At 39.7% G+C, this 21,615-nt stretch overlaps 1 protein-coding gene across 4 annotated transcripts in view; it reads right to left on the bottom strand.

Annotated features, from left to right (window-relative positions):
- Positions 1 to 21,615, bottom strand: part of TM2D1 (TM2 domain containing 1) — a 47,781-nt gene that overhangs the window by 15,475 nt on the left and 10,691 nt on the right. For 2 of the 4 annotated variants that reach the window (XM_080655446.1, XM_080655445.1), the window contains exon 5: positions 8,222 to 8,295. The exons of 1 other annotated variant lie outside the window; for it this stretch is intronic. In XM_080655446.1, the coding sequence (XP_080511572.1) occupies positions 8,222 to 8,295 (74 nt within the window). Of the gene's footprint in view, positions 1 to 6,772; positions 6,797 to 8,221; positions 8,296 to 21,615 lie in introns of all 4 variants that reach the window. One more of the 4 variants, XM_080655444.1, reaches the window with a different exon arrangement.

Raw genomic sequence — 21,615 nt, forward strand, 5'->3', positions numbered from 1 at the left:
ATCCAAAGAAATCAAACACATGGAGATTAAACAGCATGCTATTAAACAATGACTGGGTTACCAGAGAGATCAAGGAAGAAATAAAAAACATCATGGCAACAAATGACAATGAAAACACAACAATCCAAAATCTATAGGACACAGCGAAAGCAGTCTTGAGAGGGAAGTTCATAGCTCTACAAGCATACTGCAAAAAACAAGAAACAATGGTAATAAATTACCTAACCCTACAACTCAAAGAGTTAGAAAAAGAGCAACAAGAAAAGCCCAGTGTAAGCAGAAGGAAGGAAATAATAAAGATCAGGGCGGAGATAAACGACATAGAGACCAAAGAAACAATACAAAAGATCAACAAAACCAAGAGCTGGTTCTTTAAAAGGATAAACAAGATTGAGGAACCTAAAGCCAGGCTGACCAAGAAGCAAAGATAGAGGACCCAAATAAACAAAATCAGAAATGAAAGAGGTGAGCCGAAACCGGTTTGGCTCAGTGGATAGAGCGTCGGCATGCGGACTGAAGGGTCCCAGGTTCGATTCCGGTCAAGGGCATGTACCTTGGTTGCGGGCACATCCCCAGTAGGGGGTGTGCAGGAGGCAGCTGATCCATGTTTCTCTCTCATCGATGTTTCTAACTCTCTATCCCTCTCCCTTCCTCTCTGTAAAAAATCAATAAAATATATTTAAAAAAAAAAAATGAAAGAGGTGAAATAACAACAGATCACGCCGAAATACAAAGGACTGTTAAAAAATACTACGAACAGCCCTAGCCGGTTTGGCTCAGTGGATAGAGCGTCGGCCTGCGGACTGAAGGATCCCGGGTTTGATTCCGGTCAAGGGCATGTACCTTGGTTGTGGGCACATCCCTGGTGGGGGGCGTGCAGGAGGCAGCTGATCGATGTTTCTAGCTCTCTATCCCTCTCCCTTCCTCCCTGTAAAAAATCAATAAATAATATATTTTTAAAAAAAATACTACGAACAACTCTATTCCAACCCACTGGACAACCTGGAGAAAATGAACATATTCCTAAAAAAATATAACCTTCCAAAACTCAATCAGGAAGAATCTAAACAGCTCAATATGCCAGTAATTATGGAAGAAATAGAAGCAGTCATCAAAAAGCTTCCTGCAAACAAAAGCCTGGGGCCAGATAGCTTCACAGGAGAGTTTTACCAAACATTCAAGGAAGAACTAAAACCTATCCTCCTCAGACTATTGCAAAAAATTCAAGAGGAAGGAACACTTCCAAGCTCCTTCTAAGAAGCCAGCATCATGCTAATACCAAAACCAGATAAAGACAACACAATGAAAGAGAATTACAGGCCAATATCCCTCATGAACGTAGATGCCAAAATCCTCAACAAAATACTAGCAAATAGGATCCAGCAGTACATCAGAAAGATCATACACCATGACCAAGTAGGATTTATCCCAGGAATGCAAGGATGGTACAATATCCGCAAATCAATTAACGTGACACATCACATAAACAAATTGAGAGATAAAAACCACATAGTCATATCAATTGATGCAGAAAAAGCATTTGACAAAATCCAACACCCTTTCTTGATAAAAACTCTCAACAAGGTGGGAATAGAAGGATCATACCTCAACATAATGAAAGCTATATGTGATAAACCCACAGCTAACATCATACTCAATGGGCAAAAACTAAAACCATTTCTCCTAAGAACAGGAACAAGACAGGGATGCCCACTCTCACCACTCCTGTTTGACATAGTACTGGAAGTATTAGCCCATTGCAATTAGACAAGAAGAAGAAATAAAAGGCATCCAAATTGGAAAAGAAGAAGTAAAGCTGTCCTTATTTGCAGATGACATGATATTGTACATAAAAAGCCTGAAAGACTCCATAAAAAAACTATTAAATGTAATAAATGAATTTGGCAATGCAGCAGGATACAAAATTAACGCCAAGAAATCTATGGCATTTCTATACACCCATAGTGAACGTACAGAAAGAGAGACTAAAAAAGCAATCCCATTTACCATCGCACCAAAAAAATTAAGATACCTAGGAATAAACTTAACCAAGGAGGTAAAAGACCTATGCGCAGAAAACTACAGGACACAGAAAAAAGAGATAGAGGAAGACGTAAACAGATGGAAGAACATACCATGTTCATTGATTGGTAGAATCAACATCATTAAAATGTCCATACTACCCAAAGCAACCTATAGATTCAATGCATTCCCCATTAAAATACCAATGGCATAGCCGAAACCGGTTTGGCTCAGTGGATAGAGTGTCGGCCTGCGGACTGAAGGGTCCCGGGTTCGATTCCGGTCAAGGGCATGTACCTTGGTTGCGGGCATATCCCCAGTGGGGAGTGTGCAGGAGGCAGCTGATCGATGTTTCTCTCTCATCGATGTTTCTAGCTCTCTATCCCTCTCCCTTCCTCTCTGTAAAATATCAATAAAATATATTTAAAAAAATAAAATAAAATAAAATAAAATAAAATACCAATGGCATATTTCACAGACCTAGAAAGAACTCTCCAAAAATTCATCTGGAATAAAAAAAGACCCTGAATAGTCACAGCAATCCTGAGAAAGAAGAATAAAGTAGGAGGGATCTCAATACCAGATTTCAAGCTGTATTACAAAGCCACTGTTCTTAAAACAGCCTGGTACTGGCACAAGAACAGACATATAGACCAATGGAATAGAATAGAGAATCCAGATATCGACCCAAACCACTATGTGAAATTAATATTTGACAAAGGAGGCGTGAACATACAATGGAGTCAAGACAGTCTCTTCAATAAATGGTGTTGGGAAAATTGGACAGATACATGCAAAAAAATGAAACTAGATCACCAACTTACACCATACACAAAAATAAACTCAAAATGGATACAGGACTTAAACATAAGACGGGAAACCATAAAAATACTAGAGGAATCCACAGGCAGCAAAATCTCAGACATATGCCAAAAGAACTTCTTCACTGATTCTGCCCCTAGGGCAATGGAAGCCAAAGAGAAAATAAACAAATGGGACTACATCAAAATAAAAAGCTTTTGCACAGCAAAAGAAACCATCAACAAAACAACAAGAAACCCCACTGTATGGGAGAACGTATTTGCAAATGTTATCACTGATAAAGGTTTAATCTCCAACATCTACAGGCAGCTTATACAACTTAATAAAAGGAAGATAAATGATCCAATAAAAAAATGGGCAACAGACCTAAATAGAATCTTTTCGAAAGAAGACAGAAGGAAGGCCAAGAGACACGTGAAAACATGCTCAAAGTCACTAATTATCCGAGAGATGCAAATCAAAATGACAATGCAGTACCATCTCACACCTGTCAGAATGGCTATCATCAACAAATCAACAAACGACAAGTGTTGGCGAGGATGTGGAGAAAAAGGAACCCTCGTGCACTGCTGGTGGGAATGCAAACTGTTGCAGCCACTGTGGAGAACAGTATGGAGTTTCCTCAAAAAACTGAAAATGGGCCAAAACCGGTTTGGCTCAGTGGATAGAGCGTCGGCCTGCGGACTCAAGGGTCCCAGGTTCGATTCCGGTCAAGGGCATGTACCTTGGTTGCGGGCACATCCCCAGTAGGGGGCGTGCAAGAGGCAGCTGATCGATGTTTCTCTCTCATCGATGTTTCTAACTCTCTATCCATCCTCTCCCTTCCGCTCTGTAAAAAATCAATAAAATATATTTAAAAAATAAATAAATAAATAAATAAGGGGTTTGCAAACTCCCATTAAAAAAAAAACTGAAAATGGAACTCCCATTTGACCCAGTAATCCCACTCCTAGGAATATATCCTAAGAAACTAGAAACACCAATCAGAAAGGATATATGCACCCCTATGTTCATAGCAGCACAATTTACAATAGCTAAGATTTGGAAACAGCCTAGGTGCCCGTCAGCAGATGACTGGATCAGAAAACTATGGTACATCTACACAATGGAATACTATGCTGCCATAAAAAAGAAGGAATTCTTACCATTTGTAGCAACCTGGATAGAATTGGAGAACATTATGCTAAGTGAAATAAGCCAGTCAATGAAAGAAAAATACCACATGATATCACTCATTTGTGGATAATAAAAAACATTATAAACTGACGAACAGCCGAAACCGGTTTGGCTCAGTGGATAGAACGTAGGCCTGCGGACTGAGGGGTCCCGGGTTTGATTCCGGTCAGGGGCATGTGCCTTGGTTGCGGGTACATCCCCAGTGGGGGGTGTGCAGGAGGCAGCTGATCGATGTTTCTCTCTCATCGATGTTTCTAGCTTTCTATCCCTCTCCTTTCCTCTCTGTGGGATATCAATAAAATATATTTTTTTAAAAAAATTAAAAAAATAAAAATAAAAAAATAAACTGATGAACAAAAAGATAGATACAGAGGCAGTAAAGCATCAAACAGGCTGTCAAATTACAGTGGGAAGGTTAGGGAGAGGTGGGGGAAATAAGAGATCAACCGAAGGACTTATATGCATGCATATAAGCATAACCAACGGATGCAAAACATTGGGGGGTGACGGGGGGGTGGGGGGCAATGGTAAGATATGTACACATATAATACCTTAATAAAAAAAAAAACCTTAAAAAAATAAATAAAAATAAAATAAAATGGCTTACTCTTAAAAAGCTAAAAAAAATAAATATAAAAGCAATATATATATAATCCAATGCTAAAATGAGTTACATATATTAAATTCCACACTAATGAGATATTTTATAAATTTGATAAATATATTTATAAAAATCATAAATGTCTTCGAGATTATGCAGCTTTTCTGAATTTCTGCTTATGTAGTTATTAGTCCTTTAAGGAAATCTACTCTGTAATGTCAATAGGAATGAAAATGAAAGTGATTTCTTCCATAATATATAGAATTTTTAAAAATTGTCACAAAGAACCCAACATACTTAATTCTAACAACTTTCTACATTAAAACTACCCTTCTTCATCTTTCTGATTTATAGCTGTCTTGTCTCCACTTAACAGAAGAAACTTTCTTTTCTTTTTGTTTGACAGAGTACACATCAGCTGTTTGAGTGTAATTTAAAAATGTCCAGATTGTGTGAGAAAAGAGGTTTAAATGGAATCCAAATATTCTATTTTTTCTGATTAAAAAACCGTAAATTGTCTAATCCTTCATGATTACACAAACATATACAAGCACTAAAGAATGAGTGTTTTAAAAGCATCAAACAGACTAACTACAGCGGTAAGGTTAGGGAGTGGTGGAGGAAATAAGAGATCAACTGAAGGACTTGTATGCATGCATATAAGAGTAACCAACGGATGCAAAACATTGGGGGGTGAGGGCATGTATGGGAGTGCGGTGGGGGGGGGGGGGCAATGGTAAGATATGTACACATATAATACCTTAATAAAAATTTAAAAAAAAAAAGAATGAGTGTTTTAAAATCTTTGGAATTGCCTTATGAATAATTATATTAGTTATACACAATAGTTACCTATAACAGAAAGACAGTAGCCTACACATGTATCACTGATTTAGTTTTTTGGTTGAATGCACAAAATAACTGAATTAATTCTATGTATTGTTTCATGCCATTCATTCACCTAGGGACACTTGCATATTTTTAAGAATAACAACAACAAGAAAAAGAAAGAAACTTTCAAGTTTATTAGCAAGTAGATAAACTCATGGAAATATTTTCAGTATATATAGCAACATGTAAAGCTTACTTTAGCAATGTGTGATTATATTCTTTGGTTCAAAGATGAAATAACTAGAGCTATCTTTTAAGAGGATTTTTCTGGATTTGTGTTATAAACACTGTGAAGCAAAGTATGTTTTTATAGGTCTTGAATTCATGAACAATATGTTTCTGGGATCACAGCCCAATAGAAAAACACTGCAATTCACTAGGGAATAATATTTAATGGAAAAAAATCAGGGATGGAGAAAATAAAGAAGAGTAAACAAAAAGATCATGAGAAGTTGGAAAAAATACATTTGTAAGATAAGTTTCTGATTTTTATAGTAAAAACTTATTTGATTTGCTGAAAAAAATTTTTCTATTATAGTCAACATCGTATGTTAAGTATATCAAATGACATTTAGAATAAGGCTACAGGTCTTATTTGGCTGCATTTGAAAACTGATTTATTTTTCCTCCACTCTAAAAGCAATCTAAAGCGGCCATACCTATTGAAATGTCTTATTTAGGGATATTTATTGAAGAATTTCAAACATTCTAAATCTATCTCAATAATTTTTTAATGTAATAGTCTCAATTCCAGATCTTCAAGAAAATAACTATTTGTTCTGAAAAGTTTAGGCATACATGTACCAGAAAGCAGTAGCTAAATCAAATAAGCTCTATAATTTGATATGCTATATAATAAAAGGGTAATATGCAAATTGTCCCCTCGACTGGGAGTTCAACTGGAGTTCGACCAGGGGGTGGGGCCGGCTCACCCAGGGTCCCTCCTCCTGGCCGGCCCCGCCCCTGATCGGCCCCCCCTACTCTGATTGGGGGCGGGGCCGGCTGGCCAAACTCCTGCATTCCCCTTCCCACCCTCCCCACAACCCCTCCCCACCCCGATCCAGGCTTGCCAGCTGGACCCGACCCATGCAAGAAAGCTATAATGTAAAGATATCACCAAAGAAAGAACCCAGTATGAAAATATTAACGAAATGGCTGACACTGAATTCTGGATATCTGAAAGAATTCCAATAATAAATTAAATTCCTTGGATCCTCAATTAAAGTGAGAAACCATTTCAAAACATATGTGCACAAGTACCTTAGCCTCTTCATGTCTGCTTGCCTGTCCCACAGTCAGAGAAGGCAGGATATTTGGTTAAGCATGTTTATGAATAAAGACAGGAAAATTCCAACTTTAAAACCAAATATTTTCCTTGTTTAATTCTGGTATCTTATTGGTCCATATGTTGCCTCCTCCTCACAGTATGGTACCCTCCTCACAGTATGCTACCAAAACCTCCTAGACTTTGACTTTCTTTTAAGGCATAAGGATAGCATCAAGCAGACTGAACTGAGGAGTAGAAATACTTTATGAGAAAGAATAGCAAAACTGATGATCAAAATACATACTGACATACTTGTTGAAGACATTAGGTGCTCCATAAATGCTTACTGAAATGCTGTTTTGTGACATTTGTTATGATAAATTCATCTTTCTCTAATTTAAGAATCCTCATGAGTTAACCACAACCAGTTCAGTATAATTTAATAGAAAACATCTGGTGGCACTTTTAAATGCCTAGGGGATAGCATTTCACAAATTATGCCTGCCTCCATAGCACTGTAGTAGCAAAAAATGAGGCAGAGAAACAGAGATGAATATCAGGAGAGTCCTGATACATCATTTTATTATACTGATTTGATCTTACCGGAGACCAGTCCCACTCTTCAATTATCTACAGAGAATCCAGACATTCCTTTTCCCTTTTTGGCTTAAGATAGATTTCAGTTTCTATAATTTGCAACTAAAAAAATACTAATATTGAGTGCTTGTCCAATGCAAAAGAAAATCTTGTTTCTGCCTCCAGGTGTCCATAGGTAAATATCAAATCCCATCAATATCCTAGTATATTAATTGACCATGTGGCTGTGACTATTAGGAAAAGAAACAATAAGTTTGAGAAATAACCCCAATCCTTCTTAGAGATTCGTAATACACACTATAAAAGATTCTGAGAAGTTATCAAGTAAAAAAAATCTCTTTAAATCATTTGAACTCACATTTACAAATCATATTTCATCATACAATCCTCTTTTTTTATGAAGTTATATCTTTTAGAACTACTAATTTGTAGAGCACAGGTTGGAAAATGCTACTTGGAAACATGGCCATGATCCCTTGGATATAGCATCTGAAGAAAAATTGAAAAAGCATTCTTAACTGCTTCCTAGTGTATTTAAAATATATCAGAAGATCACAGACATCATATTTGAATGTAAAAGTAGTTCATCTTCTAGATTAAAACTAACTTACGACTCAGCTGATGTGGCTCAATGGTTGAGTGTCAACCTATGAACCAGGTCATTGTCTGATTCCCAGTCAGGGCATATGCTGGGTTGAGGGCTTGATCCCCAGTAGGGGGCGTGCAGAAGGAAGATGATCAATGATTCTCTCTCATCATTGATGTTTCTCTCTTGCTTCCTCTCCCTTCCTCTCTCTGAAGTCAATAAAAATATATTCAAAAACAAACACAAAAAAATAACTTACCTGCATTGAAATAAGAATGAAGTCAATTAGGCTCCCAATTCCACAAAATCCTACAGTGCAAAACTTTAACAAACCTAGAAAAAAAGGTAAAATCATTTATACCTGGAAAGTCTTAGAATTATTAACAAACTTTTCCATTTCCCAATAAACCATTATATATAATACAAACTCTTTATATCAAAAATATAAAATTAACACTTAAAAAAAATCAAATCTTCACCTGAAAATATGAGAAAAGTTTAAAGGTTCCTCTATATAGAAAAACCACAACAAAAATAAATATTAGGGACTGAAAGAAAAACTCAATGTAATCTTATAAAATTTCTTAAGAGAAAAGGCATGAGGAAATAAATCTTTAAATCTCAGTAAATAAAAGGTAAAGAACAACTTTTAGTACTAAAATCTGTATTTATTCATTTAGACTTAATATATTATGTCTAAATTACAATATACATTTATAGTAGAATGTCCAAATAAAGAATGACAAGGCACAGGAAAAATAATCAGGAAAAAATACTGATATTATAAATTTAAAAATATTATTAGTAATCTAATTATCTTGAACTTATCCTATACTCTTTTCCTAGAATCTCATGTTTATTAGTTCTACAACAATTCTGTGCACTATATATACACCTCTGTTATTGGTTCCAACCTTAGAGCTAAGGTACTAAATAGATGACAATAGAGCATATACAAGATATAACACAAAAACATGATGATGAAATCAGAAGAGGCAGATTGGGGGTGAGGGTGGAATGAGTAATCTCTCTTCTATATTTAAACTTGAGTTGCCTTCCAGACATCCCATTTGAGACATAAAAATGGTATGAAGCAAGACTATGTGAAAGGGCAGTTCAAAGTTTCAACTACATACAGATGCTGGCTAAAATCACAGAGTGGATGAGATCACCTCCTGCACACAATTTGGAAATACACAAAGAAGACTGAAATATGTGGGTACATTAGATTGCCCCTTCCTAGTATTACACAAATAGAAGAATAATGTTGTAAGTACTAGATTAATACATGTTGAAAATAATTTAAAAACTTAAAATATAACAATTATATGAAATTATTTTTTAGTTTTCTTCAAAACACTTATTATCTACTTAATATTTTATATTTGATTACTGTCTCATGGAAGCCCCATTGGGAAGTGTCTTTTTTCTTTTCATTGATTTTAGAGAGAGGGGGAAGGAGAAAGTAAAAAAGAGAGGGAGACAAATCAATTTGTTGTTCCACTTATGTATTCATTTATTGATTGATTCTTGTATGTGCCCTGACCAGAGATCAAACCTGCAACCTTGGTGTATGAGGAAGACATTCTAACGATCTGAGGTATGCGGCCAGGGCTGGGAAGCATCTTTAATCTGTTTAATTTACTCCTGTGTCTAGTACCTACGACACTGTCTGGCACATGGTAGATGATCAATATTTGTTGAATGAATGAATAAATTTTTTCAGCCTTTCTGTTTCCTAAAGATCCCTAACTTTTTATCCATCACCTTACATAACAACTCCTTTAATTATTTTTTCATTGGTTGCATTTTATTGTTGCCCAAGGAACAGTCAGTATACTCACTCATTGTATTTCTGAAATGTATCCCTCTCCATGTAGCATTTATAAATTTGGAAACATTTCCCTTCCTTCAATTTGTTTATTAAAAAACATTAAGAAGTGACATAGAGACCAAAAAAGAAAAAAAAACAATACAGAAGATCAATGAAACCAAGAGCTGGTTCTTTGAAAGGATAAACAAGATCGATGAACCTCTAGCTAGACTCACCAAGAAACAAAGAGAGAGGACCCAAATAAACAAAATCAGAAATGAAAGAGGTGAAGTAACAACTGACCCCACTGATATACCAAAGATTGTAAAAAAATACTACGAACAACTCTACTCCAACAAATTGGACAACCTTGACAAAATGGACACATTCCTAGAAAAATACAAGCTTCCAAAACTCAATCAGGAAGAATCAAAAAACCTGAATAGGCCGATAACTACTGATGAAATTGAATCAGTAATCAAAAAGCTTCCAGCAAACAAAAGCCCTGGACCAGATGGCTTCACAGGGGAGTTTTACCGAACATTCAAAGAAGAACTAAAACCAATCCATATCAGACTATTCCAAAAAATTCAAGAGGAAGGAACAATTACAAGCTCTTTCTATGAAGCCAGCATTACCCTAATCCCAAAACCAGATAAAGATACCACAAAGAAAGAGAATCACAGGCCAATATCCCTGGTGAACATAGAAGCTAAAATCTTCAACAAAATTCTAGCAAACTGGATCCGGTTACATTAGAAAGATCATACACCATGACCAAGTGGGACTTATTCCAGAGATGCAAGGCTGGTAGAATATCCGAAAATCAATAAACGTGATACATCACATAAACAAACTGAGAGAGAAAAATCACATAATCATATCAATTGACGCAGAAAAGGCATTTGACAAAGTCCAACACCCTTTTCTGATAAAAACGCTCAGCAAAGTGGGAATAGAAGGATCATACCTCAACATAATAAAGGCCTTATATGACAAACCTACAGCCAACATCATACTCAATGGGCAAAAAATAAAACCATTTCCCTTTAGAACAGGAACAAGACAGGGATGCCCACTTTCACCACTCCTGTTCAACATAGTACTGGAAGTGCTAGCCACAGTGATCAGACAAGAAGAAGAAATAAAAGGCATCCAAATTGGAAAAGAAATAAAATTGTCATTATTCACAGATGACATGATACTGTACATAGAAAACGCTAAAGACTCCATCAAAAAATTATTAGACTTAATAAATGAATTCGGCGATGTAGCAGGATACAAAATTAATGCCAAGAAATCTATGGTGCCCTAGCCGGTTTGGCTCAGTGGATAGAGTGTCGGCCTGTGGACTCAAGGGTCCCAGGTTCAATTCCGGTCAAGGGCATGTGCTTTGGTTGTGGGCACATACCCAATGGGGAGTGTGCAGGAGGCAGCTGATCTGTGTTTCTCTCTCATCGATGTTTCTAACTCTCTATCCCTCTCCCTTCCTCTCTGTAAAAAATCAATAAAATATATATATATATTTTTTAAATATATATTTTATTGATTTTTTACAGAGAGGAAGGGAGAGGGATAGAGAGTTAGAAACATCGATGAGAGAGAAACATCGATCAGCCGCCTCCTGCACACCCCCCACTGGGGACGTGCCCGCAACCAAGGTACATGCCCTTGACCGGAATCGAACCTGGGACCCTCCAGTCCGCAGGCCGACGCTCTATCCACTGAGCCAAACCGGTTCTGGCAATAAAATATATTTTTAAAAAAAGAAGAAATCTATGGCATTTTTATACACCAATAGTGAACTTACAGGAAGAGAGATTAAAAAAAAAAATCCCATTTACCACTGCACACAAAAAAATTAAGATACCTAGGAATAAACTTAACTAAGGAGGTAAAAGACCTCTACTCAGAAAACTACAGGACATTGAAAAAAGATAGAGGAAGACATAAACAGATGGAAGAACATACCAAGTTCATGGATTGGTAGAATCAATATCATTAAAATGTCCATACTACCCAAAGCAATCTATAGATTCAATGCACTCCCCATTAAAATACCAACAGCATGTTTCACAGACCTAAAAGAAGTCTCCAAAAATTCATCTGGAATAAAAAAATACCCCGAATAGCTGCAGCGATCCTGAGAAAGGAGAACAAAGTAGGTGGGATATCAATACCAGATATCAAGCTGTATTACAAAGCCACTGTTCTCAAAATTTCCTGGTATTGGAACAAGAACAGACTATTAGACCAATGGAATAGAATAGAGAACCCAGAAATCGACCCAAACCACTAAGCTCAATTAATATTTGACAAAGGAGGCAAGAACATACAATGGAGTCAAGACAGTCTCTTCAATAAATGGTGGTGGGAAATTTGGTCAGACACATGAAAAAAAAAATGAAACTAGATAACCAACTTACACCATACACAAAAATAAACTCAAAATGGATAAAGGACTTAAATGTAAGACAAGAAACCATAAAAATATTAGAGGAATACAGAGGCAGCAAAATCTCAGACATATGCTGAAGCAGTATCTTCACTGATACAGCTCCTAAGGCACAAGAAAGCCCACTGCATGGGAGAACATATTTGTCAATGCTATCTCTGATAAGGGTTTAATCTCCGACATTTACAGGGAACTCATACAACTTAACAAAAGGAAAATAAACAACCCAATCAAAAAATGGGCAACGGACTTAGATACTTTATGAAAGAAGACATAAGGAAGGCCAAGAGACATGAAAACATGCTCAAAGTCACTAATCATCCAAGAGATGCAAATCAAAACGACAATGAGGTACCATCTCACATATGTCAGAATGGCTATCATCAACAAATCAAACAAGTGCTGGTGAGGATGCGGAGAAAAAGGAACCCTCGTGCACTGCTGGTGGGAATGCAGACTGGTGCAGCCACTGTGGAGAACAGTATGGAGTTTTCTCAAAAAACTAAAAATGGAACTCCAATTTGACCCAGTAATCCGACTTCTAGGAATATATCCCAAGAAACTAGAAACACCAATTAGAACCTATGTTCATAGTGGCACAATTTACAATAGCTAAGATTTGGAATCAGCCTAAGTGCCCATCAGCAGATGAGTGGATTAAAAAACTTTGGTACATCTACACAATGGAATACTATCCTGCTGTAAGGAAGGAACTCCTACCATTTGCAACAGCATGGATGGAGCTAGAGAGCATTATGCTAAGTGAAATAAGTCAGTCAGAGAAAGATAAACATCACATGATCTCACTCATTTGTGTATTATAATGAACAACATAAACTGATGAAGAAAAACAGATCCAGAGACAGAGAAGCATCGATCAGATGCTCAAACCTCAGAGGGAAGGTAGGGGAGGGTGGAGGTAAGAAGGAGAGATCAACCAAAGGACTTGTATGCATGCATATAAGCATAACCAATGGATGCAGACAACAGGGGGTGAGGGTGAGGGCAGGATTGGGAGGGGGGAGCAATGGAGGAATATGGACACATATATAATACCTTAATCAATAAAAAAATTAGTTAAAAAAATATTAAGAATGGTCCAAAAAAAAGTTTGTCTTTAATTATCATCTACTCTATGAAGTTAATATAACCATGTCAGTCAGAGCCTTTGCCCTTATCATGCCCTCTTCCAATGATGTCTTCCTGTAGCTCTTCTCATTTCTCAAACTGCTTCTTTAGAGAAGTCTTCCTAATCTGCCAGTCTAAAGCAGCATGCCATCCGCAACCCCTCCCCCACTCCAAGCACTCTATCACATCTCCCTTATTTCCCTCATGGTGCTGATTAGATCTGTAACAGCCTCATTCGCTGGTTTGCTCATTTCATTCTGTCTTCCATTGCCAGGTAAATTCCTAAAGGCAGGATCCTATCTGTCTGTCATATTCAAGTGGATTCCTTGAACAGTACCACAACAGATAGCAAGAGTTTGATAAATACTTGTTGTATGACTATCAAAATACCAGATACAATCTAAATGTCAAACAGGGAGGAATTGTCTCAAAATATTGGGTACATCTAACAACAGGAAAAAATATTACACAACTGATTAAAACAATGGTATGAAACCGTATTTGTTGGTAAATATTCTTCACTAAACAGAGAAAGATGAGATCATTAAAATCTAGATATTCTGCTGCTGAACCCCTTTTAAAGAGTGCTTCAAAATGAACAGAAGTTCCTGTTCAGACAAAATCTACACTAATAAAAGAGAAACATGCAAATTAACCATCACTCCACTACACCCACAAGCTACACCCACCAGCCAATCAGGAGCGAGTATGCAAATTAACCCACCCAATATGGCAGCTGGCCACATAGCTGGAGCAAGCAGGAGGCTTGGGTTGCCCCCGGCGATGGAGGAAGCCAAGCTTCCCGCCCGCCCTGGACGGCCCTGGCCTCTGCTCAAGGCTACAAAGTTTCAATTATAAAAGATAAATAAATTCTAGATACTTCCTTCCAGCCGGCCCTGGCCTCTGCTCAAGGAGGCACTGGAAAGGGGAAGGGAAGGAAAGGGAAGAGGAGGGGAGGGGAGGGGAGGGGAGGGGAGGGGAGGGGAGGGGAGGGGAGGGGAGGGGAGGGGAAAAGGGAAGGGAAGGGAAGAGAAAAGAAGAGAAAAGAAGAGAAAAGAAAAGAAAAGAAAAGAAAAGAAAAGAAAAGAAAAGAAAAGAAAAGAAAAGAAGAGAAAAAAAGGAGGGACTGGGACCTAGGGTCGCCAGGGGGTGATCAGGCCAGGATGGCATGGCAGGGGCCGTTGGGGGTAAGCAGACCAGCAGGATGGCCAGTTGGGGGTGAGCATGCCATCAGTGGGGGTCAGTTGGAGGTGATCAGGACAGTGGGGGGGGGGCAGTTTAGAGTGAGCAGGTCAGCAGGGGGGAAGTTGGGGGTGAGCAGGCCAGTGGGGAGGGAAGGTGGAGGTGAGCAGGCCAGCAGGCAGGCAGGTGAGCGGCTGGAGCCAGCAGTCCCAGATTGAGAGAGGGATGTCTGACTGCTGGTTTAGGCCCAATGCCTGTAAACAGGCAGTAGGACATCCTTTGAGGGGTCCCAGATTAGAGAGGGTGCCAGCCGGGCTGAGGAACACCCCCCCCACCATGCACGAATTTCGTGAAACAGGCCACTAGTATTAGATAAGGGAATGTGTGTGTTAAGAACTTTGGTAAATGTGAGAGAACACATTTAAAGAAACTATAGAACAACCCCAGATGATTTTTAAGCATTTAAGGAACTGCAAACTAATCTATAATAACAGAAAGCAGACAAGTGTTTGGGAAAGAGCAGGATAAGGAGGGCCAAGAGACAGGGGTTAACAAATGGGCATGAGGAAACCTTTAGGAGTGACAGATATGGTCAGTATCTTGATTATGGGGATTGTTTCACAGGTGTATACATATGTCTAACTTATCAAAATGTATATATTAAATGTGTACTTTATTATATATCATTTATACCTCAATAAAGCTGTTTAAAAAGAGTTAAATAACTAAGCTGACTGTTAAAAGAAAAACTTCAAAATTTAAAATCATTACATTGATTTATATTAAGTCTCACTCCAAATGTGTAATATTAATTAACTATGGTCCATTTATTTCTATAAATTTGAGATAAAGAATGACTTAACTAATGAGGTTGCTAATAATACTATCTTAAATTTGCTTTAGCTTTCAAATATTAAAATACTTCATGAAAATAAGATAGGAAGGGGGAAGAAACTAAGATGGCGGCATAGGTGAACACCTAAACAGCTGCCTCGCACAACAATTTCAAAACTACAGCTAAAAGACAGAATGGACATCATCCAGAACCACAGGAAAGCTGGCTGAATGGAAATTCTACAACTAGAAGGAAAGAGAAGGGAACACGGAGACTCAGAGGAGCTGCAAAAGGCTGAGGTATGGAGATGCGCGCGGAGAAGATGAGCGGCTGAGTGCCTGGCTAGCTTTCTCTAGCGGGAGAGAGACAGAAGCTCCCGACTGCACTGAACCCCAGTTCCGACTGCACTGAACCCCAGTACTGGGCAACCCTGGGGTCCCAGACTCATACAGGGGGAGTCTGGACTGTTGGGAAAAGAGAGGAGTGCATGGAAACTCAGGGGAGCCACGAAAGAAAGAGGTCTGAAGGCGCGCGCGCAAGTGTGCGCAGAGAGGACTGACTGCTGAGGGGGAGGAAGACGGAAGCTCCCAACTGCGCTGAACCCCAGTTCCGACTGCAATGAACCCCAGTTTCGGGAGAGACCTTGGGGACCCAGACTCATACGGGGGGAGTCTGGACTGTCGGGAAAAGAGAGGAGCGCACAGAAACTCAGGGGAGCCGCGAAAGGCAGAGGTCTGAAGGCGCGCGCGCAAGTGTACACAGAGAGGACTGATTGCTGAGTGTGCCGCTGGCTTTCTCTAGCGGGAGGAAGACGGAAGCTCCTGACTGCGCTGAACTCCAGTTCGAGCGAGAATCTGGGAATCCAGATTCATTGGGGGGAAAACTGGACTGTCTGACAGCGGGCGAAACTCGAGGGTGGCTTTCTCTCAGAGGTGCTTGCAGCAATTACCAAGGGACACTGAGACCCAGGGGCCTCATAGGGTAGGGCTGACGGGAAGCCAAGGCTGTCTGCTCCGCCCTGAGACTCTGCCCCATCCAAGCTGAGCACAGAGGCTTTTGCAATTTTGCAAGTCTTGTCTCATAAGGCTGTCTCCAGCACAGAAGTTCTCCCAGTGTAGACACAGCTGATCCTCACAGCAAATTGGCCTGGAGGTCAATTCCTCCCAATGACACCAACAACAATCAAGACTTAACTACAACAAGGCTGTACACACAGTCCACAAAGGGGTGCACCAAGAGTGTCCACCTCAGGTAACTGGGGAGGCTGAGCCACTGGGCCATATAGGACACCTAGCACACAAAGCTACTCTACCAACTCAGGGAAGCAGCGAAAATGCGGAGACAAAGAAACAGATCACAAACGAAAGATGGAGAAAAGCAAACGACTGGATATAGAGTTCAAAACCACGGTTATAAGGTTTTTCAAGAATTTCCTAGAAAAGGCTGATAAATTTAGTGAGACCCTCGAGGATATGAAAAAGGACCAACTAGAAATTAAGCATACACGGACTGAAATAAAAAATATTATACAGAGACCTAACAGCAGACTAGAGGACCGCAAGATTCAAGTCAAAGATTTGAAATACAAAGAAGCAAAAAACACTCAACTGGAAAAGCAAAAAGCAAAAAGAATCTAAAAAGTTGAAGATAGTGTAAGAAGCCTCTGGGACAACTTCAAGTGTACCAACATCAGAATTATAGGGGTGCCAGAAGAAGAGAGAGAGCAAGATACTGAAAACCTATTTGAAGAAATAATGACCGAAAACTTCCCCCACCTGGTGAAAGAAATAGACTTACAAGTCCAGGAAGCGCACAGAACCCCAAACAAAAGGAATCCAAAGAGGACCACACCAAGACACATCATAATTAAAATGCCAAGGGCAAAAGACAAAGAGAGAATATTAAAAGCAGCAAGAGAAAAACAGTTAGTTACCTACAAGGGAGAACCCATACGATTGTCAGCTGATTTCTCAACAGAAACTATGCAGGCCAGACGGGAGTGGCAAGAAATATTCAAAGTGATGAACAGCAAGAACCTACAACCAAGATTACTCAACCCAGCAAAGCTATCATTCAGAATTGAAGGTCAGATAAAGAGCTTCACAGATAAGAAAAAGCTAAAGGAGTTCATCAACACCAAACCAGTATTATATGAAATGCTGAAAGGTACTCTTTAAGAAGAGGAAGAAGAAGAAAAAGGTAAAGATAAAAATTATGAACAACAAATCATATCTATCAACAAGTGAATCTAAAAATCAAGTGAATAAAAAATCTGATGAACAGAATAAACTGGTGAATATAATAGAATCAGGGGCATAGAAAGGGAGTGGACTGACAATTCTGGGGGGGGGAGGGGAGTGGGGTGTGAGGGAAGAGACTGGACAAAGGTCGTACATCTATGGATGAGGACAGTTGGGGGCAGGTAAGGGCAGACGGTGGGGTGGGAACTGGGTGGAGGGGAACTATGGGGGGAAAAAGAGGAACAATTGTAATAATCTGAACAATAAAGATTTCTTAAATTAAAAAAAAAAGAAAAGATAGGAAGGACATTAAGGTTTGAAAAAAGAAGAGACAAAGTGAAAAACTTAGGCTAGTACAATGGTAGCAAACTGCAGCTCGCAAGCCACATGCGACTCTCGAGCCGCCGTTTGCCACTCTGTTGACTAATGAGTTTGCCAACCACTGCTATAGCCCAACAAACTAACCAACATTTTCTTAATGTGCCCTGCTCTTGTATATCCTTCATCTAACTCTACATTTATGTGTGCTACACTGTTCTCTGCCTTGCCCCCTCCTATTCCCCACCACTATTCTCAATCATCTAGCTGACCCCCAATAGTATTCTAAACCTTCAGGAAAGTCTTCTCTAATGTCCCCAGGATGAATTTAATGTTATTCCTAGATATTCCCCAGCACCTTTAAGTTGCAGCACAGTACATATCCCACAGTATGATTTATTAGGAATTTATTATTTGTCTGTCTTCCATTATGCTTCTGTGAGCAACTTGAAATCAGGGCTGTGTCATTCCCATGCCTAGTCAATATGACTACAGAAGGAACAAACTGTATCAAATAAGTTATCTCACTTGTAAATAAACACTGATCAACTTGAACAAAAAGTAGCATACATTCTAAACAGCATTTATTAAAACCAAGATAAACCATTACTCTTATAGTCATTATCTTGAGCATCAATACCAATTTTTTAAAAGATGGGATATTTGTGAACTACCAAGAGTAGATTGACTTCTTCCCCCTCTAGCCCCAAATAAACTGTCATCTTTGTACAAACTCTATTAACTTCTTATTGTGGAAAGAAGTATCAGCTTTAGATTTTAAAAAATTGTTTTAAAATTCCAAATAAAAGTGTTTCTAATCAAGAAAAATCCATTTTTCTCCTGGACCATTACTATCGTAGATATATTCTTTCAAAAAGATTATGCTACCAGATGACATTAATAAAGCTCATGTTTTGAGTGTACTTCATTTATACTTAGTAACTTAAACTTTACATTTTAAAAACACAAATTCAATGAAAGGATTTATCTGAATATAAAATTAAAAGAACAGAGATTAATTTGGAGCATTTAAAAAATTTTGGGCATTTTTTTGTTTTATTGCAGGTTGAGTCTTGCAAATATTCCTCTGTCCACATAACTGTTTTAGAGAACACAGATTACTTCATATTGAAGTTGCTGTTGCCAAACCGCAAGTGTTCTATAATGATTTGGTTATCATTATTCTTTTTCTGTCTGTACCTATAAAGAAAAGCTTTCAAATCTTAGAAAAATTTAACCTACAAATCCATTTGTCCTATGTGGATATTATATGCTAGTCCAAGCTGGTAACTTCAAACTTAGAGAAAAAAAGAGGAATAATATAACCAAAGATGTTTAAGATATGGGCTTTAAAACATACAACACTTTGTTATTCTCATAATAAGAAAATATTTACAATTTAAAATGAATACCAATATGAAAAGAGCATCTCTTCTATTAACTGCTTCAAAAGAGCTCTCTATCATCTTTGAGAATCTATAATCTTTTAATGCTACAGAGAGGCAAAACAAAATATGCTAGCTCTTGCATAGAAAAAAATGTCACAGTTACCACAATTAAAAACACAAAGACAGAATATTATTTTAAAATATAAGGCTTTGTGGTGAAAATAGCTTCTAGCTAAAGTAGCACTGGTTTATCGAGGAAAAATCAATTGAAAGAAATAAAGCTGGCCCTAACTGGTTTGGCTCAGTGGATAGAGCGTCAGCCTGTGGACTCAAGGGTCCCAGGTTCGATTCCAGTCAAGGGCATGTACCTTGGTTGTGGGCACATCCCCAGTAGGGAGTGTGCAGGAGGCAGCTGATCAATGTTTCTCTCTCATTGATGTTTCTAGCTCTCTATCCCTCTCCCTTCCTCTCTGTAAAATATCAATAAAATATGTTTAAAAAAAAAAAGAAATAAAGCTGAATTTAATATAAATTACAGCATAGGATATCCTATCTAATAAGATAATATGCAAATTAATCATCACTCTGCTATACCCACAAGTCACACCCACCAGCCAATCAGGACAGAGTATGCAAATTAACCCAACCAAGATGGCTGCAGCCACGGAGCGAGCAGGAGGCTTGGGTTTTCCTGGCAATGGAGGAAGCCAAGATTTCTGCACACCCTGGCGGACCCAGGCCTCCACTCAAGGCTACAAAGTTTCAATTATAGAAGACAAATAAATCCCAACAAAACTGGCGGCAGCCACGGAGCTGGAGATAGCAGGAGGCTTGAGTTGCCCCCGGCGATGAAGGAAACCAAGTTTCTGCAGCTTGGCCTCCGCTTAAGGCTACAAAGTTTCAATTATAGGAGATAAATAAATCCCCCCAAAAATGGCTGCGGCCACGGAGCAAGCAGGATAAATAAATCCCAGATACCAGGGCCTCCGCTTTGGTCGCCGTGGGGCGTGGCCGGTCTGCAAACCACCACAGGCCCCTCGCCCAGGCCGCCCCACGCCCCAAGGGAACCCCCATCCTGATTTAGGACACCCTTCAGGGCAAACCATCTGGCCCCCACCGTGCACCAGGCCTCTATCCTATCTAATAAAAGAGTAATATGCAGATTGACCATCACTCCAACACACAAGATGGCTGCCCCCATGTGGTCAAAGATCCTGCTCCCATGTGGACACAAGATGGCCAGCAGGGGAGGGCAATTGGGAGGAACCAGGCCTGCAAGGGAGGGCAGTTGTGGGCGATCAGGCTAGCAGGGGAGGACAGTTGGGAGGGACCAGGCCTGCAAGGGAGGGCAGTTGGGGGAGATCAAGCCTGCAGGGGAGGGAAATTAGGGGTGACCAAGCCGGCAGAGGAGGGAAGTTGGGGGCGACCAGGACTGCAGGGAAAGGCAGCTGGGAGGGACCCAGGCCTGCAGGGGAGAGCAGTTGGGGGGGACCAGGCCTGCAGGGGAGGGCAGTTAGGGGTGACTAGACCTGCAGGGGAGGGCAGTTGGGAGGGACCAGGTCTCTAAGGGAGGGCAGTTGGGGGCAATCAAGCCTGCAAGGGAGGGCAGTAGGGAGTGACCAGGCTGGCAGAGGAGGGAAGTTGGGGGTGACCCAGGCCTGCAGGGGAGAGCAGTTGCGGGGGAGGGGGAGGGACCAGGCCTGCATGGGAGGGCAGTTTGGGGTGACTAGGCCTGCAGGGGAGGGCAGTTAGGGGTGACCAGGCCTACACGATAGGGCAGTTAGGGGCAAACAGGCTGGCAGGGGAGCAGTTAGGCATCAATCAGGCTGGCAGGGGAGTGGTTAGGGGGTATTCAGGCTGCCAGGCAGAAGTGGTTAGAGGCAATTAGGAAGGCAGGCAGGTGAGCAGTTGGGAGCCAGCAGTCCTGGATTGTGAGAGGGATGTCCGACTGCCCGTTTAGGCCCGATTCTACCGGGCTCGGGCCTAAACGGGCAGTCAGACATCCCTCGAGGGGTCCCAGATTGGAGAGGGTGCAGGCTGGGCTGAGGGACACACCGCTCCGTGCACGAATTTTATGCACCAGGCCTCTAGTATAGTCAATAATGTGTAATAATTATGTATGGTGCCAGGTAGGTACTACAAATATCATATCAGGGAGGGGGTACACTTTGTAAAGTACAATAATTGTCTAACTACTATGCTGTACACCTGAAACTGAAATAATATTAAATGTAAACTGCAAATGAAATTTTTTTAAAGAAGGAAAAAAACCTATATATTGTTTAAAAAAAAAA

This window comes from Plecotus auritus, assembly GCF_963455305.1.
Source record: "Plecotus auritus genome assembly, chromosome: 2".
NCBI lineage: Eukaryota > Metazoa > Chordata > Mammalia > Chiroptera > Vespertilionidae > Plecotus > Plecotus auritus.